This window comes from Petaurus breviceps, unplaced genomic scaffold (assembly GCF_028583685.1).
Source record: "Petaurus breviceps papuanus isolate PSGF00001 unplaced genomic scaffold, PetGlider_PUasm1.0 90769, whole genome shotgun sequence".
Taxonomy (NCBI): domain Eukaryota; kingdom Metazoa; phylum Chordata; class Mammalia; order Diprotodontia; family Petauridae; genus Petaurus; species Petaurus breviceps.
In genome coordinates, this window is record NW_027187341.1 from 16,587,798 (window position 1) to 16,612,678 (window position 24,881).

The following is a 24,881-nucleotide window of genomic DNA, read 5'->3' on the forward strand; positions in this document are numbered from 1 at the left end:
CCATTTTTATCCCTCAAGAATTATCCTCAATTTTGTGGGGTAGGTATTCGTGGTTGTAATCCTAGCTCCTTTGCCTTCTGGAATATGATATTTCAAGCCCTCCACTCCTTTAATATGGAAGCTGCTAAATCTTGTGTGATCCTGACTGTGGCTCCATAATATCTGAATTGTTTCTTTATGGCTGCTTGCAATATTTTCCCCTTGACCTGGGAGCTCTGGAATTTGTCTATAATATTCCTTGGAGTTTTCATTTGGAGATCTCTTTCAGGTGATCAGTGGATTCTTTCCATTTCTATTTTACCCTCTGATTCTAGGCTATCAGGACAGTTTTCCTTGATGATTTCATGAAATAGGGTGTCTAAGCACTTTTAAAAATAATAGTTTTCAGGAAATTCAGAAATTTTTTTTGGAGGGTAATTGGGGTTAAGTGACTTGCCTAAGGTCACATTGCTAGTTTTTGTGTTAAGTGTCTGAGGCCAGATTTGAACTGGAGTCCTCCTGACTCCAGGGCTGGTGCTCTATTCACTGTGCCATCTAGCCGCCCCTAAATTCAGCAATTCTTAAATTATCTCTCCTTGACCTATTTGCCAGGTCAATTGTTTTTCCAATGAGATAGTTCACATTTTCTTCCATTTTTTTATTCTTTTGACTTTGATTGTTTCTTGAGGTATCATGTAGTCAATAGAGTCCACTTGTCCAATTCTAATTTTTAAGGTATTATTTTCTTTGGTGAGTTTTTGTACCTCTTTTTCTATTTGGTCATTTCTGCTTTTTAATGTGTTATTTTCTTTAGTAATTTTGTGCCTCTTTTTACCAAGGTCTTTTCATAATTTTAGCAATAATTTTTACCAAGACCATATTTTTATAATAATCTTGCTTTATTCTCATTCTCCCCAATTTTTCCTCTGGCTCTCTTATTTGATTTTTAAGATCATTTTTGAGATCTTCCAAGAATTCTTGTTGAACTTGTATCTGATTCATTTTTTGCTTTGAGGCTTTACTTGCAGATGTTTTGATAGCATTGTCTTCTTCTGAGTTTGTGTCATGATCTTCCCTGTCACTATTGTAGCCTTTTTTGGTTTGTTTTTTGTTTTTTTCCTTTTTGGAGGGGGGGAAGGAAAGGCAATTGGGGTTAAGTGACTTGCCCAAGGTCAAACAGCTAGTGACTGTTAAGTGTCTGAGGCCAGATTTGAACTCAGGTCTTCCTGATTCCAGGGCTGGTGCCCTATTCACTGCACCACCTAGCTGCCCCTACACCATTATAGCTTTTAATGATCAGGTTCTTTTTTGTAACTTGCCCCTTTTTCTGGCCTGTTTCTTGACTTTTCCCTTCATGTTGAGGTTGGAATCTACTTATGCAGTGGAGGAGGTATTGTCCCAAGCTTTAGGTTTTTCATGCTGCTATTTTTAGAACTAGTTCTGGAGATCTGTTAAGTTTTTGGTGCTTACAAGGTGGTATGATCCAAAGAGAGGTGTGGTCACTGCTCTTCTGAGTTGTGTTTTGTCTGGTCTTTACCCAGAAAGGGACTTTGTTCCCCTGCGGTGGCAAGCATGAGTACTCCTTTTAGTCCTGAAATTGTCACTGTCCTCCTGCAGCCTTAAGGGTTAGTGTTCCTTTTTGCCTTAGAACTGAAATTAGGTCCTCTGCTATGTTGTGAGTGACCACAAACACCCTTCTCTGCCCTGGAGCCATGGCCAAGGCCCCCTTCTTCTCTTGGGCTGCAAGCTCCAGTGCTCCTCTTCACCCTGAAACTGTGACCTGGAACTGCATATAGATAATACAATAGGGTCCTGAACCCAGTGCCAGCAAAGCCTCCCCTGAAATCCCCTTACTGTCTATGGACTGAGAGCTCCCACTGATGCTGCTGTTGCAGCTGCTTCCAAGGAATGTATTTCACTCCAGGCTACCCATCACCCTGGTGTCACAGAACTTTCTTGCCCACATTGTCTTGGGCTGGAAAAACCCTGACTTTTTTGTTGGCTCTGCCATTCCAGAATTCAATTTGAAAAGTTATTTGTAGGGGAATGTTGGAAAGTTCAGCTGACTTCTTCCCTGAACTCTGCCATCTTGGCTCTGTGCCAACATTTAAATTTCTAATGTGGCAAATGTTAATAGATGTAACCCACATAATAAAAGCTCATGGGGGAGAGGGTGTTCTTCCAAAAAAACTTTAAGAGTATAAAGAAGACTTGAATTCAAAAAGTCTGAGGACTGCTGTTCTAGAAAAACCAGACTGTTCGCTGTTTCCCAAGTAGACTCTGCAGTCTTAAGGTTTCTACCCTGCCCCCAATCTCAGCCTGCTAAAATATAACCTATTCTTCAAGAATGCTTGCTGGCTATGTTGTGAAGAGAGTTCTTTTTTAGGATGTGAGTTAGAGTAGACCGTTTCAGGGGTCTCCTCCAACCCTGAAATTCCATCTCTTATATGAAGTCTTCTCTGATCCTGACATTTAAAGTTAATCCCTCCCTATGCTATGCTTCCACAGCTCTTTGTTTTTATTTAGAACAAGAACAGTCTCCTTTTTTTGGCAATAATTTTTCTATCTGTCATCTCCCCTGCTAGATGCCCATGTCTTGCCCATATCCCCACAGCAGTCCACAAACTTTGCGGCATGTATTAGGAACTTAATAAATATTTGCTAATCAAATCCAAATGTAAGAAGGGTTTCCCCCTCCCAAGAAAAGACCTTTTATTTGTTTTGCATATGCATATATACATGCTGTTTCCCTTGATGATCTGTAAGCTCCTTGAGGGTAACAATATCTTTGCATTCTCACTACCTAGCATATAGTAGGCTTAATAAATTTTTGTTTATTAATGAGGATGATGTCCTCCCACCCCCACCATTGATTTTTATGTCCACAGAAGATAAAGGAAATGGGCATAAGTGAAATCAAGGAAAGATTTAGTTTGGGTATTGGTATGAACTCTTGACCTTCAAGGCAACAAAGTTCTAAAATGGGCTATGGAGGGGGCTCATGGCATTTGTCCCTGGAGAATAAATGGCCACCTGCTCTAAGTGTTTTTCGTTCAATGGCCTTAAGGCTGGACCAAATGAATAACTGATGTTTCTTCCTAATCTCTTCTATGACTCTTAATTTTAAACTCTTAAAGGGTAGCTTCTGGATTCACCTAAGTTGCCTTGCATAACATTCAGTACCAATCTATGGACCAATGAGTGCCAATGATGTTTTTATTTCCAGTGATCATGTTTATGTGCTTAATGCTGGTGTCCATGGAATGTTTTAGAATATATAATATGGGTGAGAAAAATCTCTTGGGAAGTTGTGAGCTCTTCTAGGGCAGGAATCTGGTCTTCTTCATCTCTGTCTACTCTACCATTCCCTTGACCATCATAGGTACTCAATCAATATTTGCTACATTGTATAAAATATTTGAAGGATTGTCTATGAAAAGGATGCTGTTCAGTTGTCTGCAGAAGACAAAACAGAGGACTCTTCATTTTGAATATGACTTATTTTTCATTTATGACATGGGATCTGTGTATTGTACTCTAAGTTCATCCTATTCAATGTTGTTATGGAGCTGTAGGTCTTAAAGTATTAAGAGCCAGGTGAAGGGATTGACAGGCTTCATAACTGCACCATGAAGCAGACTATCTGGGGAAATAACTTCTTTTCAGAGAGAGGAGATGCTTGCTCTACTTTCTTTTTTGGCTTTTCCTGCCTTTCTTCTCTCACATTTGATATCATAGTGAATTTGTCTTGAAAATTACAGGACAAGGGAACCCTCAGGAGAGCATCAAAAAAGACAGGTAATTTTGAGTCTGGTTCAAGGGAAGATAAGACATAGCATCATTCTCTTGTATTGGGAAAAGAACTGGATTATGAATCAGAAAATTTGGGACCAGAAAATTTGCTATCTGTGTGACCTTATCTCTCTGAACTTGTCTCCTCATTCATCAAATTCACTCAGTAAATATTTATTGTAAAATGAGGGGGCTGGATAAGATGATCTCTAAGGGCCTTTCCCACTATAAATTCCCATGATCCTGTGAAAAAAAGGAATACCAAAGTTAAATATGGGTAATAAATGAGAGCTGGTGTTTGAACCCATATCCTTTGCTTTAAAAGTCTGCGCTCTTTCCAATGAACAACACTATCTCTTAAAGTGGAAGGAACCTATGAGTGCCTTCTAAAGCTAAGCTTAGTATTTAATGTCCATCTTGAATCACAGGACTAGATCTGTATATATAGAATGCATATTACAATTCCCATCCCTGCTCCCAATAGTATATATACATGTCATCTTTGTGGTCAAGTTCTAATGAGGGGTTGTCAGATGTTTGAATCAACTAGACCTTCTTACTCGATGTGCTGAAAACGGGCACTCCAGATTTAGCCTGTTATGAAATAGGTAGGAGGAAGAAGTAATCTACTTCTTTTAAAACACCGTGTATCTTTCTAGTTGATTTCATGGACTTTCTGGGTTTTGTCCAATTACGTGCGAGTAGTTTAATGGACTTATTTAACTTTGTTCAATCACACCTGTATGCATGTACATGTGTTTGGGTGCATAGGTGTGTATGGAGAGTCATGGTAGAAGGAAATAACCATTCTGATTAGATAGCTATCTTTAAAATACTACATAAGATTGTACCAACAAAACCAGAAATACATTACATTGAGACCTTATATCACAGGATGTATACATAATATAATGCCCATGACAAACAAATTCTAAATACCACAAAAGACCTGAGACCAAAAAAAGAAGAAGAAAGTCTAGAGTCTCGACATCCAGAAACCATGGAGACACAGCCAATGGTTTGTTGTTCTTGGAGGCAGTAGTTGTATGTCTGTCTCTTAGATTTCAACTTCAGGGGCATGGACCTTGCTTGCTGAGATTGCAATTCCAATTGCCAGACTGCCATTGTCAGAGAAGAGCTGGGCCAGGGAGGTGTTCAGTACCAGGCAATCACCATCAGTGATGATGGAGTCCACACACTCCAGGACTGATCTGGGGGTGGCCTCCCACTTGAGGCGCCTTTGGTTCCTGTTGAGCTCCAGGCGGTAGGTGAAGCAGTCAGCCTGAGTTGGGGTTCCAATCAGCATCATGGTGGCGAAGAACTGTGGGTGACCCTCATACTTCTCTTGCTTCCTCAGCACCAGCAGGAAGTGGTGGCCCAAGCAGGAGTGCATGATGATCCAATCAGCTGGTGCTGGGAGGTTCATGTCTGTGGCCAGGAAGACTATCTCTGCTCCCTGGAGGATGTCAATTCTGTGGCTTTGCCTCAGGTGGGACAATACCACCTCCAGTTGGCCTTCCCATTGACAGGAGAATAAAGGGCAGATGCAGAGGGGAAGCGGTGCCTCATGCAACACTGCTTCCTGGTGGTGAAGGTGGTGAGGGAGGGAGTGATGGCGGTGGTGGTGATGGTGGCGCTGCTGTTGGTGGTGGCGGTGGTGGTGGTGGATGTGATGGTGAGGATGGAAGCCAGTTGGCTCTGGTGTACTCTGTGTGACTGCACGCCTGGTGGACACATACTGCAAAGGAAAGAGAAACAGTTTAGTGAGAAATGAGACTAGGACTTCTCCCCAGTCTGAGAAACTTCTAGGGTAGGGGTTCTTAATATTTTGTGTCATAGACCCCTTTGGCAGTCTGAAGAAGCCTGTGGATCTCTTTGGGCAGCTAGATGGTGTAGTGGACAGAATGCCGGGCCTTCATATGTCTTCCTTCAAATCCAGCTTCACACACTTACTAGCTGTGTAACCCTGGGCACATCATTTGACCCAATTTGGCTCAGTTTCCTCACCTGTAAAATGACCTGGAGAAGAAATAGTAAACCACTCCAGCATCTTTGCCAAGAAAAAGACAAATGGGGTCACGAAGAGTCAGACATGACTAAAACAACTAAATCAGCAACAAAAATGGACCCCTTCTCAGAATCATGCTTTTAATTACATAAAAATATATAGAATTACCAGGGAAACCAATTATAATGAGATATAATTATTAATATAGATATACAATATACATATTACACATAGTACATATACCTATAATATATATACATATATATATATTCATGTGTGTATATGGACTCCATATTTAGGACCCCTTCCTTTTGGAGAAGCCCATGGGTGAGGAGTATATGACATAAGTGAAAAGAGCCCTAGCCTGGGGTTTCTGCAAAAGAAGAGAAAAACTCAGTTATTATGCTACGACAAATAAGTCAAAGTGACAAGATTTATATTTTTAAAACAGAGGAGTATATTGTGAACTTATGGCTCTTAAGAGATCAGTTCAGAGGGGAAAACAGTAATTAAGCCTTTGTGATTCTTTAATTAGATGAGATCATGAAAGTTGGTACTCCCCCTCAGCCCTGCCCTCTGCCTCTCTGAAGGGAGCGTGAGGCCATGAACTCCAAACCTCCCTTTAAGGAGAGAGTTCAGTTCCCACATTTCATTTTTCACCTAGTGATACTATTTTCTCACTTCTTTGACTGACTTCTCCACCATGCATCCCAAGTGGGGTGCCTTCTCCTCCTTCCCCTCTCCCTTTTCAGTATCCTTTTGAGTATTATCCTTTTCCCCATTAGATTGTGATATCCTTGAGGGCAGGAAGTGTCTTTCCCTCTCCCATATTTGTGTCCCGAGAACTGAGCATAGTGTTTGGAACATAAGTGCTTAACAAATGTTTATTGATTATTGAATAGTCAGTTACTCATTGGATTACATGACTTCTGAGGTTTTTCCCAGTCTGAGATTTTTGTGATTCTTTGAAATCATATTTCATAGACAAGCTGAATTTAAGATATCAGTGGGATACATGAGGAGCTATGTCCTGTAGACAGTTGGAAATGGGGGTCTGGGGCTTGAAAGAGAGAAGACAGGGCTGAATGGAAAGATTTGATGGTTGTTTTTGAAGAGGTAATGGTTGAAATTGTGGGAAGAGAAAATTGCCAAAGGAGAGACTGTAGTGAAAGAATCAAGCAATCAACCAACAAGCATTTCGTAAATGCTTTCTAGATGCTGGGCATCATGCCAAGTGCTGAGGCTATAGAGCAAAAGCAAAAACATCCCTCAACTCAGGGTGCTTGTATCTTAAAGGAGAGAAGAACCATCCAGTGTTCTTCTCTCTTCATCAGTCCAGAGTGCTGACCTGACAATCCTTAAAGGTACCAAGACTCGTGCATGTCTTATTGTACACGTGCTTCCAAAGCATAGTAGCTAGCACTCGGACTACTCTATGACCATCCCTGACTTTAAAAAAGTGATGTTTTCTTTCACATTTAAAGATCGTGCTAAAATAATTGCTAGCATTTATCTAGCACATTAAGATTTACAAAACATTTTCCCTCCCCTCCCCTCTCTTCCCTCCCTTCCCCTCCCCTCCCCTCCCCTCTCCTCCACTCCCCTCCCCTCTCCTCTCCTCCCCTCCCCCTCCCGTCCTCCACTTCCCTTTCTAGCTCTTTCTAACTCTAAGGTTTGCTCTCTCCCCACTACATCTTGCCTCCTCTACATCATAGATTTAGATAGTAATCCTAACAGTCAGGTAGGACAGAGCACAGGACCTGGAGTCAGAAAGATCTGAGTTTAAATCTTGCCTCAGTACTTATTAGCAATGTGCCTGGGCAAGTCATTTAATTTCTATCTGCCTCAGTTTCCTCATCTGTAGAATGAAGATAATAAGAACACCTACTTCTCAGGATTGTTGTGGGCCCCCAAATGAGAATTTGTAAAGTAAAGATTTGTAAAGTGCTTTGCAAATTTACAATGCTATATAATTGGTAGTAGTAGTATTTCTGTTATTCTTCACTTTGCTGATGCCCCAGAGAGGTATCACATATGCAAGCAAATATGAGACTCTTCTATTAATGCCTTTGGTTGGAGAGATCTGGTGGCATGCAGCCTAATTAACTCTCTCCAAAGACCTCTCCTCTCTTCCTTCCATATCTTGCCCCCTAGCCTCCAAGGCAGCAGTCTTGGGACCTGGTATATTGGTTTCTTCATCAAACCACAGGGAAGAGGTCCTAATGCCCTCAGCCTAGGACCCCATGGTCACATGCAGTGACCTGCAAAAGAAAATAATTCTGTGTCTGATTTCAAAAATAATGTGTCTGTCATGGGAACTTTTGAAACTCAAGACAGTGTGGAGGGATGAGGGTTGGGGAGAGCAGAGAGTTTGTCGTTCAGGGGAAATGGCATTGTTTCATTTCATTTGACCCTCAATGATTTAAAAGGGCAGATTGGAGGGACCTTTGGTCCTTCAGGCATTGGAATGGCTCTGACAAGCGCAAAGATTTCCCATTGGCCTGGCGTTGATGGTGATGTGTTTTAATTTAAACCAAGATCCTCTATGAACAAATATAATAGCTTGCCCTAACCTATAGTTCCCGATAGAAAGAATAATGAACCCCTCACCCTGCTAACAGTGAGCCATACATATTCCTGGACCTAGGGAGCATTCAATCCAAATAGACTTGTCTGGCTATTCCTTTGTCTCTCGATTTCACTGGGCTTTATTGCTTCTGGGTAACAATGTAGCCAAGTTTATAATCCCCAATGCAGAGACTGAACCCAATGACTATGCAAATCAAGCAGGACATTATGAACTAATCAAGATTTCTACTCTTGCTGTGTGGCTGTAGAAGGGATTATAAAATAATCTACTTGGCTTCATTCTACATTTCTCTCCACTTCTCCTGATGAAAGATATGGTTAATTTAAACTATCTGTGGGTAAGCAGGTCATCGGGATGGTGACTAGGAGAAAGTGTTTTTTAATCGCTGCAATGTTAATCTGAAATGTTAATGGTCTTGGAAAATGAATTCTCATCTTCCGATCTCATACAGTGGATGTGTGAGTAATTACTTTCCCTCACTAAACTGTTAATGCAACATTAGTGATTACACTAATTAAAACTAATGAACTCTCACACACTGATAAACCCCTCAGTCAGTCAAGTGGGGGAGGACAGCTCTTCCAACAGTTATATTTAACTTCTCTCTTGGATGATGGATCTTAAATTAACCTTTAGAATAATGCTCAAGATTGGGTTTAGAAATGGGAAGTTTCAGAGACCTGGTATAATTCCTTCCCAGAGATTAACAGCATCCATGGGGCCATTTCCAGCATCAGTGTAATTGAATTTGAAAATGCTTTCACTAATATGATAAACTACACTGGTGTGGTGTATCATAGCCAGGCTGTGGGATCTCAGACAAGGTAGGAAAGAGCTTGTCTCTGTCCATATCCCATGACAATCCTTTTCTGATGACTTTCTTTCTCCTTGCAGGTCATACAGGATTGTATTTCCCTCGAAAGCCCTCCCTTCCCAGAACATTACCGTGGTAATCCACTTCCACAGGAGGGGAATTTTGTACTCAATTCTAAGTGACTGCTGCTTACACTCATTTGCTTTATACTCATTCATGACCTCATTAATAAGCATTAATTAAGAAAAGACTCCCTAGTACCAGAAGAAGGGCAAAGGTACCATCCTTCTCATTTTACACTAGGGTAAAAAAGGGCAAAGGAGCTAACCTGAGAGTCACTTAATCTCTCAGAGCCCGAAGCTGATGTAGACCACCAGTGGTGGGGCACCCCTCCCTACCCCTCCTTCTCTCTCCCCTCACCCCCTCCCTGCCAAGAGTGGTCCCCTTTCCCCCCTCCCACCGGCCCCAGCTTCCTCTGTCCCTGGAATACCAGATTAAATCAAGCTCTCTGGAAACCCTACCTGACATTTTTTTTTAACCTGTCTCCCACTCTGGTAAAGGAAAAGCTGTAAGTAGGAATTAACTCAACATCTTTTCCAGCTTCCTCAAACCTTTCATTATTGCCTGTTGTTCTCTACCTCTCCAATGTATTTTCACGTGTTAGTGTGTGTAATAGTAATCTGTATTTGTGTAATATACCCTTCCTAGATTGGAAGCTCCATGAGGACAAATATCTAAACTTTATAACTTCCCCAACACCTTGCACAGTATTCTGCACAAAGTATGCTCTCCACAAATGTTTTTTAAATTAATAAAAAATTAATTGGAAATCGGAGGTCTCATTATACAATGATAACCAGATATGCCTATATGCCCAGCACTGGGCTCCATGAGTGAATGCCTAATATGTGGTTGATGATGATAGTATGGGTCCAGGCAAAGGAGCAGCTGAGAAATTCTCCTTATGCATTAGGCACAATAGAAGGTTCACAGTCAATGGCTTCCATCTTAGTAAAGTAAAAATGGAACCATCTGATGAGAGAGAGCTAGAATTAAGGGATTAAGGAGATAGGAAAAAGTTTAGAATACTTCCTGTGGGGCTTATGTACTTCAGGCATATAATCTGATCAAGTGTATAGCTGAATCTTTGTAACGATGAACCACGCATGACCTCACAAGGGCAATCAAAATCAAACTACTTGCCTTCTCAAAGAGGAAGGCAGGGTGGAAAGAAGAGAATTTGGAACTAAAATTATTTTTTTTAATGATTGTTTAAAAAAAATTTGCACATGTAATTGGGAAATATTTAGTGAAATAAATAATTAAAAACACAATGAAACATGTGCAAAGGGTTCTCCTTTATTTTGGTTGTCCTAAGATAGTCTCTTTTCTGATATGTGGAACACTCCTTGATTCTCTCACCCTAGGGATCTGGAGAATAGGTCACTTTGATTTTTGGATTCAGTATGTCTAAAATGAATCCCAGTGCTTTCCATGTCTAAACTTACCTCATAAACCAAATTTCTCTACTTCTCATCCAGGTTTGCCACCTTGGAATCATCCTCAAATTCACCTTTGCCCTCAATATCCAATCCCTTGCTAAATTTACCTAAAACTACCTCTTCAGAATCTCTCCACCTATAGGACCACCACCCTAGTTCAGACTCTTATCACTTCTTCTTTTTTTTTTTTTTTGGAGGGCAATTGGGGTTAAGTGACATGCCCAAAGTCGCAGGGCTAGTAAGTGTGCAAGCATCTGAAGGCAAATTTGAACTTGGGTCCTCCTGACTCCAGGGCCAGTACTCTATTCACTGTGCCATTTAGCTGCCCTGACTCTTAGCGCTTCCTGCCTCTTGCCTTGTCTATTGCAAAACCTTCTCATTGGAGGCGGCTAGGTGGCACAGTGAGTAAAGTACCTGGCCCCAGAGTCAGGAGAACCTGGGTTCAGATCAGGCCTCAGACACTTAACACCTACCCTAGCTGTGTAACCTTGGGCAAGTTACTTAACCCTGATTGCATTCCCATTGCCTCTAGGATAAAACATAAGCTCCTCACCTTGGCATTAAAAATCCTTTGTTGGGGCAGCTAGGTGGTGGATCGAATAGAGCACCAGCCTTTCAAATCCAGCCTTAGGTACTTAACACTTAACCCTAATTGCCCTGCCCTCCCCCCTCCAAAAAAAATTCCTTGTTATATGACTTTTCTAAATTTGTGGCATATTACTACTTTTTATGAACTTGCTATTTGCCAAAGTTAGTCCTTTCTCTCCTGGCTCTCTGCCTTTATATGGGTTGTTCCCCATTCCCAGAAAATACTCCTTCTTCACCTCTGCCCCTTAGAATCCTTAGCTCTTTTTAAGGTTCAACTAGTGCTGTTTCTGGTGGGAAGTCTTTCTTGAACTTTGGCACCAGGTACTTGACTTTTGCTCACAATTGGATATTGACCATCATGCTAGAGGTAACACAGAGCCCTGCTCCACTCCCACCTTTGGGTCTACTACCCTATCCCAATAGTCACTGGATGGGGATATGGTCACTTACATCACTTGAATAGGCAAGGCACCAACAAAAATCCTTCTGATAAGATGGCGGACTTTGTCATTTACCCTACCACTCCAGCCTTACAGACTACCCCTGCTAGGCATTGCCTTATGGCCTGTTGTACCCCAAATACTCTTTGTTATTCATCCTGACTGTTGTACCCTAAGAACCACTGGAGCATTCCATCTACCCTGGAAACTGAACCTTCTTTTTTTTTTTTTTTTAAGCAATCGGGGTTAAGTAACTTGCTCAAGGTTACACGGCCAGTTATTTCTGGGTGTGGTGCTGAGTGCCTGAGCCCGGGATTCGATCTCCAGGTCGTCCCAACACTGGAGCCAGTGCTCTTACTCGCTGTGCTACCTGGCCGCCCCGAAACTGAACCCTCTTATATGTGTTGTCTAACACTAACTAGAATGCAAGCTACTTAAAAGAAGTGACCTGCTCTTCTCTCTGAAACGCTTAGCACACAGTGAGTGTTTTATAAATGCGTTTCCACTCCATTTCATAAGAAAGTCATTTTACTTCTCTATGCCTTAGATGTTTCTTCAGAAAAATAAAAATAACTCAGGTCCTTTCTCAAGTCACTGAATTCCTTTAGGGATGTATACTGGAAAGATAATACCTAATGTGAGAAAGCCCAAGTTAGACCCTAGAAAAATTGTGAAGCTTGTTTTCAGTTCAATTAAATTCATTAATTACTACTTGGTGCCAAGTACCATGGTAAGGCTGAGGGTATAAAAACAAACATGAAATATCTTTAGACCCCAGCCTTTCCTTTCTGATTCCTTTCTTTTTGTTCTGTTACCCCAAATGTCCTAGACCTTGTATTCTCTCTCTATTCCCCCTAGCAAAACCTACACTCTGGGGAAGGCTTTGTTATCAGTCACATAATCAGAGATTTTAAGTTGTAAAGATGACATCTAGTCGAAAGCCCTCATTTTACAGTTGAGGAAACTGAGGCTCACTGAGGTTAAATGACTTGTCCATAGTCATACAGGTAGGAATTGTCAGAGGCAGGAGGTGAACTTTTCTTGACTCCAGTATCAGCATCCACCACGTGCTGCCTCTTGGGCATTTGTATCTTGGCAGAAGCTGGTTTGTATGTTCTTTCTTCCCAGGATATTTGCATTTTAAGCTCTATCCTACTTGTGGAATAAAAGCACTTGGCAGATTCTCTCTAAACCCTTACCAAGACATTTGGGGGAAAGTAGCAAGTGGTTTTCAACTCCACCTTATTGGGGATTTTAAAAAAAATCTCCCCCCCTCCCTTGTCAGGAGGAAAGCTTGCCAGGGCTGGTATTGATTGTGCAGACATATCGAGCTCACTGTTTTCCCCACACCAATTTCATGGGATGTCACTTTCACCAGATCTATTTTAATAGCCTACATATGACTGCCTGGTGCATCCAAAGTCCCAAGAGATGCTGGTGCTGGGTTGCTGCCAAATAGCAAAAAAACAAACCAGAAAATGAGTGAAAGTGGTGATAATGAGGCTTCATTTTTTAGTGGGAGAAGACAAGCTCAAATTAGGAGCTGGATCTTGGGTTTCTTTGCTCTCTGTTCTCAGTCAGGTCAGACCTGGTGGAGAGAAGGGACCTTCACGTAGACAGTCCTTGCTAGTCTGAATTCCTGAATGGCTAGTTTTAACACTTGGAGCTGGGGGGAGGAACAGTGAAATCATGCAGACTCAAAGTGCTTCCTTCAGGGTGGTGTTTCATGGAAATCACTTGGTTTTGAGGAAAGCTGGGAGGAGGGGGACAAAGCTGGTTTGCCAGATGTGCACTTTTCTGCAGAAGCAATGCTGTAGCAGACAGAAACCTGGACCTACAGTCAGCAAGACCCGAGTGCAAAGCCCATCTTGGACACTTGGTACTTGTGTGACCCTGGTCTAATTGCTTAACCTTCATCTGCCTGAGTTTCTTCATCTGTAAAATAAGGGGCTTGGGATCTTTTAGCCTCCAAGCTGCCCTCCCCTCTATGACTTTCTGTATCTCAAGCACCTTAAGACACAATGTACCAATCTCTCTTATGATTATTAGTTGATGAGACATGGTGTAGTAGGGAAAGAAGTGAATTAAGAGTTAGAAAACCCTGGTTTGTGTTTCTGAACCATGGTTTCTCCATCTGTAAAGGAAGATATTACCTGACTCATAAGGTTATAGTTTTTAAAAAAGAGCAGGAATTTTGGTGGGGGAGGTGACAGGTAAATTGTAAAGCAATGCTATATAAGCTTTCATTACTGAATCTTCCTATAGAAGGGAATTAAAATGAAGAAATGAAATATATATGTAATATATGTGCACATATACATATGCATATATGGACATGATGCATTAATATATGTAATATACATTAAAATATAATATGAATATCTATAAAATATAAGATTAATATACACACCTGTGTGTGCATGTATGTGTGTATATCTACATATATGCATGTATTTGTAGACATATAGTCATAGAAATGGGAAAGACCTTAGAAGGCCATCTCATTTTGCAGATGAGGAAACCAAGACTCAGCAGGACTTGCCCAAGGTGACATAGTAATGGTTAGAGGCAGGATCTGAATACAGTCCTCTGACTAGAGCACCAAACCACTTTGCATGATATTAGCCATCTTCTGAAAATGATAGTATATTTTCCCTTAAGGTAAGGGAGTAAAATATTTGTCATAATGTCCTTGCCTAGGGATATTTCCATGCCACCTTCTTCCTTTTAAAAGATGCCACACCAACCCTATGCATCAATTGAATTCAACAAACAATTATTAAGAACTTACCATAGGCAAGGGCCCAGCTAAGTGTTGGAGAGATGAAAATAATCCCTGCCCTCAGGAAGCTTATTGTCTTTTGGGATGCAACAGGGAAAGAGGCTCAAGGAAGGAGAGAGCTCTCACACCTGGAAGGATCAGGGAAAGCTTACTGGAGGATCCTGGGGTCATAGTTCCAGAGCTAAAAAGAACCTCAAAGGGAATTTCAAAGCTAAGGGGACTTGCCCAAGGTCACACAGGTAGAAAAATATAGACAGGCTCAAGGATTTAGATACTAGGAAACAGGGGCAAGATTCAAATACTGTTTTCTGTTACTCAATTCAGTGTTCTTTCTTCCACTCTTTGTCAATCAAATGGCAATATGTAAAGGCAAGGTATAATAGTTATTTATTGGTCTCTGGCTTGGCTCTGTAGGTTACTACTTGTTGCTAAGGAGACCTGAGCTGGGCAGTTAATTCCTCTTTGGACCAGCCAACTGTGCTGGATTTCATATTCCCTGAAAGTATCTCTAACCATTCTTTCTCTGCTTTCTCACTCTCTAAGAAATCCATGCCATTGACCACAAGGCAAACTGGACAAGAATGAAAATGGCTGAGGCTGCCCTAACAGTACTGTTGAAAACCATCTCGAAATTCATGCAGGGGGGAGGGGAATCAGTAAAACAGCACTTTGAAGAATATCCCTTTGGGTGGGCTAGGTCTGTACTGTAAATTCAATGATGATTTACTAAGGACCTACTGTGCGCAGCATTCTCTGCTTGGTGTTCTAGGCGCTAGGAGAATAGAGCTTAGATAACTTAAGGTCCCTGCCCTAATGAAGTTTACAATCCAGCAGGTGTGATTGTTATGTGTCTATCGTCTTTGTGTCCCCTGCTTTAGAAGCTAAACTCCCAGGGTCAGAGAACAAGTTTCTCCATCTCTCCTGAACTCCCATGTACAGGCTCTTCAGTTGTACCACACCAACAAGCACTCTAAATGCAGCAGATAGGCTCAAGGGTCTTGTTCATGCCCCTACCCCTTTTCCCTGCATTGTAAAGGGGAAAGGAGGGAGTCAGGAAGATGCATGCACTGATAAGGAAAGAGCTCACTTTTCCACACATGCCCAGAAAAAGAATTGCTGAGTGGCAGGAGCTTCCATATGGGGGTTGGAGGAGTAATGTCTAGGAAATGGTAGTGATGAGAAAGGTGAAGGTGATTTCCAAAGGCAAAGTCCAGAAGTGTCTGCAGCAAGCTGGGGACGATAGCAGATGCCAAGAACCAGAGCTAAATGTCATAATGTCCTTGCCGAGGGATTATTTTCATGCCTCCTTCCTGTTAGAACATACTGTACCAACCCTATATGCATCAATTGAATCCAACAAACAATTATCAAGAACCTACCAGGGGTAGGCAAGGCGCCAGCTAAGTGTTGGAGAGATGAAAATAATCCCTGCCCTCAGGAAGCTTATTGTCTTTTGGGATGCAACAGGGAAAGGCCATCACCATGGAGGACACAGGGAGCAGGTGACACTGAACTGAGCCCAGATCGCTGTGTACTAGAGTGATTGATAATCTTTTCCAGAGATTATGAACTGAACTGTAGGGATGAAGCCTAGGCTCAATGTAAGGGGCTCCATATTTATTCTTCTGTAAGGGGTGCCATATTTACCCATCCTTACATGTCTTGTAATAAAATACAAATACAGGGGGCGGCTAAGTGGTGCCGTGAATAGAGCACTGGCCCTAGAGTCAGGAGGACCTGAGTTCAAATCTGGCCTCAGACACTTAACACTTACTAGCTGTGTGACCTTGGGCAAGTCACTTAACCCCAATTGCCCTCCAAAAAAGCAAAAAAAAATAAAGTATAAATATTTGAACTTGGTAGTCCCTCTTGCTTGTAAGAAGGGAAAACAAATGACATTTGTTGGGGAGAGCTCAAAGTGAACCAAATTCTGATGTTTCCACAGATACTTCTGGGTATGGGGCAAACATGAACCGTTTTTGTTGCTGTTCAGTCATTCAGCTGTGTACGATTCTTCATGACCCCTTGGACCATAACAGTCCAGGCCCTTCTATCCTTCACTATCTCCCAAAGTCTGTCCAAGTTCATGTTAATTGCTTTCATGACACTATCTATCCCTCTTTCCTCTGCTGTCCCCTTTTCCTTTTACCTTCAATTTTTCCCAACATCAAGGTATTTTCCAATAAGTCTCATCTTCTCATTATGTGGTCAGAGTATTTTAACTTCAGTATTGGCCTTCCAGTGAATAGTCTGAATTAATTTATTTTAAAAAGAACATGAGTCATAGAGGATATTAATTCTAGAGAAGCCTTTAAGATTGAACTGGGATCTCCATAGGCCTGGATTTTGGGGTTCCAGGGAAATGGGTTACAAGTAGCCATCGCCTCGTGCTGTTCACTCTTATTTCCAAACTAGAGTCTCCTTAAAGCAGAAATCCTGCCCTGTTTATTCTGTGCTCCCACTCCCAAAGATCAGCACAGCTCTGGGCGCATGGCAAGATCACTTGTTTGATAATCTATTAACAATGCTCAGAATGCCACTTCCTTGGAGGAGTTTTGTGCTCTCCAAATATTCCCCTACTACCGAGACTCTGGACTTAGCTTTTCCTCTACACCTCTGCTGCTGTCTCAGAATGTGTGCATGGGTATGTGTGAACAGCTGCCATATAAAGACATGAGGTTGCTCAATCCCTAAAGACCATGGTTTCCTCAAAATAAACACATTTTGATCGTTCTCCACAAAATAACCCCAGTGACTAAATGGTTTCAACAACAACAAAAACCACCACTACTGCAACTACTGCTACTACTACTACTACCACCACCACTACTACTACTACTTTTACTACTTTTACATAGCACTTGACTATTACAAAGAGCTTTCTACATATTATCTCATTTGATCCTCACAAATACTGCATTATTATTCACTTCCAACACACCTACCCCTCTTTTCTTTCTTTTTCAGTCAAGACTTGATATTTCATCAGTGTAAACATCTCCCAGTGTGGAAACTACCTCCACTGAAAAGATTAGCAACTTGTTCCAACTTCTTGTCTAACAGGATTACCTGGAGGAATTGGATGAGTGTATTGAATCCAGATCTTCCTAATTTTGAGGGTCACCCTTTATCAAATATTCCAGGATTCTTTTCACCCTCATTTTGCAGATGAGGAGAATGTGGATGATAATAATAATGGCTGGCATTTAATATTTACAAAGTATGTTATAAATATTATTTCATTTGATTATTGTAGCAACACAGGAAAGTAGGTGCTGTAATTAACTGCATTTTGCAGATGGGGAAACTAAGGCAGGCAGTGGTAGAGTGGCTTGTTCAGGGTTACATCAACACAGATAATAAGTGTTGTTGTTTGTCTTTTGTTCTCAAAGAGGACCATGACATCAGGAAGGTGATGCCATGACTTGCAAGTAAATTGGATTTAAGTGAGGAAGGACTGCAAAATCACCAGCCTCATTCTCTCCTTTTGAGCCAGCTGGGTCCAGTGGCAAAATGTAGATCAGGACAACTGCAGATGGCGCCCCAAGATAATAAGTGTGAGAGGCCAGATTTGAGCTCTGGTCTTCTTGACCCCAGGTTCTAGCTTTCTATTCATTGGACCATCTAGCTACCTAGATTAGATTAGAGAAGTTATGATTAACCCAAGGTGATTAAGAAAAGGTAGAGGCTAGAGTCTATTTCTATGCCCCCTGATACCAAGTCCAGAGTCTTTCCTTGTATCTTGAAGATGATAAACCTTGATTAAGTCACCTCATTTCTCTGGGCCTCAGTTTCCACCTCTATAAAATGAGGTGTGTGTGTGGGAAATGGTCTAAGTGTTCTCCTAGGACCCTTCCTCTTCAAAATTTATGATTTTATCATCTCTGGTTCAGACAAATAAGCAAACTTCATCCTCTGAAATTGAAACAAAAATGCTTCAAGGATAGAGAACTCATCCCAGCATGATATGAACATTTCCACTCTTCTTTTTAGGAGATGACTACAAACGTCAGGGATTCATTTTGACACACAGAGCATTGCCTCTTATTGTTTATCTAACCTTTACATTTCCATCAGTGAATGAGTCTAAGAAGTGTACATATGTATGTAGCTTTGCTCATTCAACCCAGGAAATCTCCTAAATTGATCCATATCCTTCTTCAACCTCCTCACTACTGGGAGTCATCTCTAACTCCCAATTTGCATTTATCTAGCAGGCCCCTACTTCCATGATTCATTTTCTATTAGCTCCCAACTAGGTGAAGACGTCACCTCAGTTCCACTCTCTAGTTGAGAGACTGTGGCTTCCACTCCTTTTAATCTTTGGCAGTTTTTCATCTTCTAGGTTTGGGACATGCTAATGAGTTTTATGAATCTTGAAGATGAAAGATTCCCCCCTGCCCCACTCCAAAGGCAAATTTTTGTTAGAACACCAGATTTTCCTATCTGAGATTGCTAAATGAAACCTTGGGCTCATATGAGTAATTTTGAATTAAAATGTAATTACCTGAAGCTCTATTAATTATGAATACATCTGTAAGATCACTTGAGGACTGGCCCTTAGTCTACTGAAGACCGGTTTGTACAGGGCTGCTATTTTTCTTCCTCTCTGCCCATTGTAGACCACAAGCCAATTTACAAAGAGCTCATCTGGTCAGAGTATTGCACATGCAGCAGGGGCTTGGAATAGAATCCAATCTCAGAATTGGAAGGAACTCATATACCTTCCAGTCCAAAACAAGAATGAGCCAATGTCCTCAACTGTGTATAGCAGTTAAAAATATTTCCAGATGTGAGTGTATGAACCTTAAGAATAGACAAGAGCTAGCCTTAAAATGTGGCAGTGTAGATGGTGGTATGATTTGAGTGGTGATAGAAAGGCCAAAAAATGCCTCACTCCTTTGCCCTCCAAACCAGACCAATGTATACCATGATACTTGAAATTGTACCATTAGAGAAAGGGAGGGCCATGCATAGATATCTGGGAACTCTGGGTAATCAGCATGACTACAAGGGAATTCTGGGTAGTCTTCCCTATTAGCAGGTAGGTTCCTGGCTCTCTCCAACTTCTCCATGGCCAAGCCTTTATGGACATGGTAAAGGGTTGAATACACAACTATTTCTTTTTTTTTTTAAGCAATCGAGGTTAAGTAACTTGCTCAAGGTTACATGGCCAGGTGTTTCTGGGTGGGTGCTAAGTGTCTGAGCCCAGGATTCTTTCTCCAGGTCATCCTGACACTGGAGCCGGTGCTCTTATTCGCTGTGCTACCTGGCCGCCCCTACACAACTATTTCTACTCCAATGTATTTCCAATGCTAAAAATTCCTCTTTACTACATCAGATTATCATCCCATATCTCTCCTCCACTTTGTCCTGATCTCCATCATTCTACCGAACCTCCCATTTCAAAGCTTCTTTATCACCACATCCAAAGACATTTTTTCAGTCGTCATCTTTCACTTCCCTGAGATATTTGATGCTGTTGACCACTCCCTCCTCCTGGCTACACTGTTCTCTTAGCTCCCAAGATGGTCAACTCTCCTGGATCTCCTGTCGCTAACTACTTCCTTTTGAATCCTTTGATTTCTCTTCTTTCTCTTCCCAACCCTTCAATTTGGTGTTCCTCAAGGCTCTGTCATCAGCACTCAGTATATATTCTCTTTTTACATTCTCTCCCTTGACAATCTCATTCATTCCAAAGGAGCCATTTGTTTTGTATATGCAGAGAACTCCTTAATCACTAGACCTGTTTTTTTCCCCTCCAGAGCTTCAGATCCACCACTCAAGGTACCCACCAGACATGTTCACCTTGATGTCTCTTCATCACTGCAAAATCTACCAAACCAAACATTCCTTCTCCAAAGGTGACCTCCTTTTCTGTCTTTTCTATTTCTGTCAGTTACATCACCATTTTCCCTTAGCATTATCTTAATGGCACCTTGGTGGTCCAGAGAAGACAGGACGAGTTAGAGTCAGGAAGACCTCACTTCAAATCCTGTTTTAGACTCTCACTAGCTATGTAACCCTTGGGTAAATGACTTAAACTCTCTCAGTCTCAGTTTCCTCATCTGTAAAATGGGGATAATAATAGCAACAACCCCCCCATTTATTATGAGGATAACATGGAAAACACTTTGCTAACTTTAAAGTGATGGCTATAACTATCTTTTCTTTTTATATCTCTATGTAAATGTTAGCTATTATTCTATATTAGTGAAAATAAAGATCTAATTCTGATGACAAGATCATAGATCTAGAACTGGAAGGGACCATCAAAGAATAGCTAGGTGGTACAATGTATAGAGCACCAGGCCTGGCAGCAGGAAGACCTCAGTTCAAATCCTGCTTCAGATACCTATTAGCTGTATGTCCTTGGGCAAGTCACTTAACCTCTGTTTGCTTCAGCTCCCTCATCTGTAAAGTGGGCATAATAACAGCACCTACCTTTCAGGGTTATTATGAGTATTAAATGAGATAATATTGTAAAGCATTTAGTACAGTTGCCTTACACATAGCAGGAGCTTTATAAATACTCCCTTTTTTCCTATGTTTGAACTATGTTGACTCAAAGAAATTTGCCCTGTTGACTTCCTTCCTGAAAAGTAAAGTAAATCTGGCTTACTTATGATTCATTCAGTATTTCACTTCCTATTTATTTACCACTAAGTTAATATTAAATGACAGTCTTGTCATTAATAATAGTCTGACACCAGTGACAGTCAATGGCATCTTGGTGCTGGGATAAGAGCATGAATTGGGAGTAGGAGATCTGGATTCTAGTCACATGACCCTGATGAAGTTACTTTAACCTCTTCCCATCTCAGTTTTCCCATCCATCAAATTAAGGGGTTGGCCTAGATACTATCAATTCAATTCAATTTACTTCTACAGCCAATGAGCATTTATTATGCAAAGACAAAAATGAAACAGTCCTTCTCAAGGAGTTTACACTCTATTGATTAAATTATCAATTCAATTCAACAGCCAATCAGCGTTTACTGTGTGCAAAGCTATGCCATGTTTAAGATAGGACTAATTAATAGCAATTAACTAATAATTTAATTAAGATAGGGTAGGTCTTTGTGGAAGCTACAGATTAGGAAGAGGTTGCAGCAAAAAGTCAGCAGAGGAAAAGAACATTCTGGGTATAAAGAATGAAAGGAGCAAAGGCAATGAGACAAGAACACGTAGGGTACTCTGAGGACAAGGAGTAGCCTAGTTTGGTTGTCAGAGCATAGAATGTATGGTGTGGAGTAATAAGCCATAAGCCTAGAAAAATCAGATGGTGCCACGTTGTAGGGGGTCTTTACGGTCAGGAAAGTCATGGAGTTTGAACTTTACTCAGTAAGAAGTTTTGAAGATTTTTTAGTAGATTAGCATGGTCCGATACATGCATGAAGAAGTAAAAGAAATTCTCTCAGGATTTCTTTGAATAAAGACCCCTTCAGTTTCCTTAAGGGGAGGGGTAGAGGAGAGGTAACATCTTTGGGTCTTGACAGATTGCTCAAAGAGGCACTCCATGAATCCTAAGTGCACCAGTGGCTAGTTCTCTACCGTCTGAGGAAGGTACTCAAGGAATTCACCTCATCATTTCCCACCCTGCTGATCTCTTGGATTTCACAATCTCCAGAAATTCATCACTCGGCAAGAAATCAACTTTGTAATTCACACCTCAGATCATCTTCCACCCTAGCTTAAGGACATCATTAAATGCCCCCCACCCGGCTCCCACCTTAGTTTCTTTTTACGTGTCATCTTTTTCTGTTAGATTGTAATTTCCTCGAGGACCGGCATTAACATGCCTTCCTTTGTATCTCTAGCATTTAGTATGGTGCTTGGCACATGGTAGGCATCTAATAAATGCTTATTGACTATTGGCTGACATTTCTGAGTAAACCCTTATGAAAGGAAGTGAGGAAAGACCCGTTGAGTGATAAAATGATAGAGTATCCACTGCCTAGATATGATTGCAGCGATGTTATGAGCTCATCAGTACCACTATCTTGGGCAAGCATGGCAGAGGGGTACTGAAATGAATCTAGAAATGGACAGGAAGAGGAGACCTGGCTTGGCCACACTGGAGAAATCAGCAAGTCCTTTCAATTATCCCCAAGTGCAACTGCCACAAAAGCATATTTTAAAAAAAAACAACAGTAATATTCTCTTCTGATGCTACATAGTTGTGAATCACAGAACCACACCCTCTACAAAGAATCACGCTGTTGGAAGACCAAAGGATGATGGATCAATACCAGGGTGGGAGCGAATAGAATGCAGAATATTAATAATGATGAAGGTCTCTCTGAGTGATATGAGGGACAGAATAAATACAAATATAATGAGAAGCAATAGGGCATCATGGAGACTCATTGGATATGGGTTCAAATCCTCTTTCGCTCAACTGTGTGACCTTGAACAAGTTATTTCACCTACATAGGTTTCAATTTCCTCATCTCTAAAATGAAGAAGTTGAACTAAATTATTTCTGTGGCTCTAAATCTATGAGCCTATGACTAGCTTTCTATTCTTATATAAAGATATTGGTAGGGGTGAGAAGAAATGAGGACAAGGAGATGGGAAAATTGCTTCTTGTTGGGTTTGGGAACCTCACTGCTTTGTCCAACCCCAATAAGTCTTTCTGTCATCCAGGATTCACTGGTGAGTTACTACAGCATGACCTCCAAGGAGTAGGCTGATTGAGAAAATGATATCAAATCTACTGCAAGATGATAGGAATTCTCCCCATAAACCCAAACAATTCCAGATCCCATCATGATCACATTTCAATGCTCTATGTGGTCAAACTTCTCTCCTGAGTGGGCCCTACCAAGAAACTAGAGTTGTTCATTGGATCAATGATGAGAGAAGATGGACCCCTAGATTTTAATTGAGGGACCCTGAGGCTATGAGTAGCAAATCCACATAAGACTGTGCACCTTTGTGACTGGTTTGTTCACCTCGGTGAGGCTTTTACAGACAGTAGGAGCTATCATATATGTAGCAGATTTAATTACAGCCAAATAACTTGGGAACAGTCATTGATATTCCACAAAGAGACCACAAACCACACCTGCAGTTATATAACAAGGAGAATGTTTCCTCCCATTTGGAAGCAGAAATATAGTTCTAATTATGAAAGCCATGAACATGCTCTAGGCTTTTCCACTTCCATGCCTTTGTTCATAATATGCCTTATGTTTGGAATGCCCTCCCTTGCCCTCATCACTTGCTGAAATTCTACCCATATTTTAAACACTAATTTAAATGTCCCATCCTTCATGAAACCTTCCTTGCACTCTTTTCTTCCCCATGAATTTAAAAACTTTCCCCATGGTTTTGCAGTTTGGGTCATGGTTTGCAGTTTTCTAACACACTTCATTTCAGGCAGGCAGAATTCTTTTGTAGGTTTCTTTACAATTGTGCAAATATTTGTACAGCTAGAGAAATTCAGAGGCAGGTCTAGAACTGCTTCATTTACTAAGGGATGAAAGTGACTGAAGAAAGTACATCTCAATTTAATTCATAGAATACTCTCTCAGAGAGTATTCTGAAGCTCAACCTATGCCTAGTTTTAGAAAGAATAACTGGGAAAGATGCCATATTCTACTGCATGGGAGAAAGAGAACTAGGAAAAAAGGAAAGAAACATTGCTGAATAACAAAGCTCAGAGAAGAAAGGAAAGCCAAAGACTATCTAGACCATCTTCTTTGTTTGTCCTTTTTCTTGAAGAGGACCATGACATCAGGAAGGTGATGTCATGACTTGCAAGTGGATTGGATTTAAGTGCGACTGAGCTATGCAAAGTCATTGACTGTGCTCTTTCCTCCAGAGTCATCAGAGTCTTGTGGCAAGACATAGGTAAGGATGACTGGTGATGATCCCTGATGAACTGGGAGTCCTTGGTCTTTTTTTTTTAAAGCAATTGGGGTTAAGTAACTTGCTCAAGATTACATGGCCAGTTATTTTTGGGTGTGGTGCTAAGTATCTGAGCCTGGATTCGATCCCCATGTCATCCCAACACTGGGGCCAGTGCTCCTACTCGCTGAGCCACCTGGCCACCCCTAAGTCCTTGGTCTTTTTAAGGTAAGGTCTTTAACAGGTCTTAGCTTGACTGGAGAAAGAAAGTTAAAGTTGAATCTAATAATGCTCATTTCATGTAGCAATTTTTTAGTTATATGTAGTCTTTATTTAGGATTGGGATTTTAGAAGTTAGAGCTGACAGAGAGCTTAGTGACCATCTAGTTCAACCCCCTTATTATCCAAAGGAGGAAGCTGAGACCTTATGAGAGTTGAGGCTTGCTCAAGATTTCTCAGGTAATGAGTATTCAAAGCAGGATTTGAACCTAGATTCTCTGACTGCAGAGTAAGTGATTTTCCCAGGACCAT

The 24,881-nt window shown here is 41.1% G+C and overlaps 1 protein-coding gene across 1 annotated transcript in view; it reads right to left on the minus strand.

The window, feature by feature from the left end:
* Window positions 1-2,656: 2,656 nt before the first annotated feature.
* Window positions 2,657-24,881, minus strand: part of SIAH3 (siah E3 ubiquitin protein ligase family member 3) — an 89,072-nt gene continuing 66,847 nt past the window's right edge. The window contains exon 2 of the mRNA XM_069068724.1: window positions 2,657-5,509. Within this exon, the coding sequence (XP_068924825.1) occupies window positions 4,829-5,509 (681 nt within the window). The 3' untranslated portion in view covers window positions 2,657-4,828. The remainder of the gene's footprint in view (window positions 5,510-24,881) is intronic.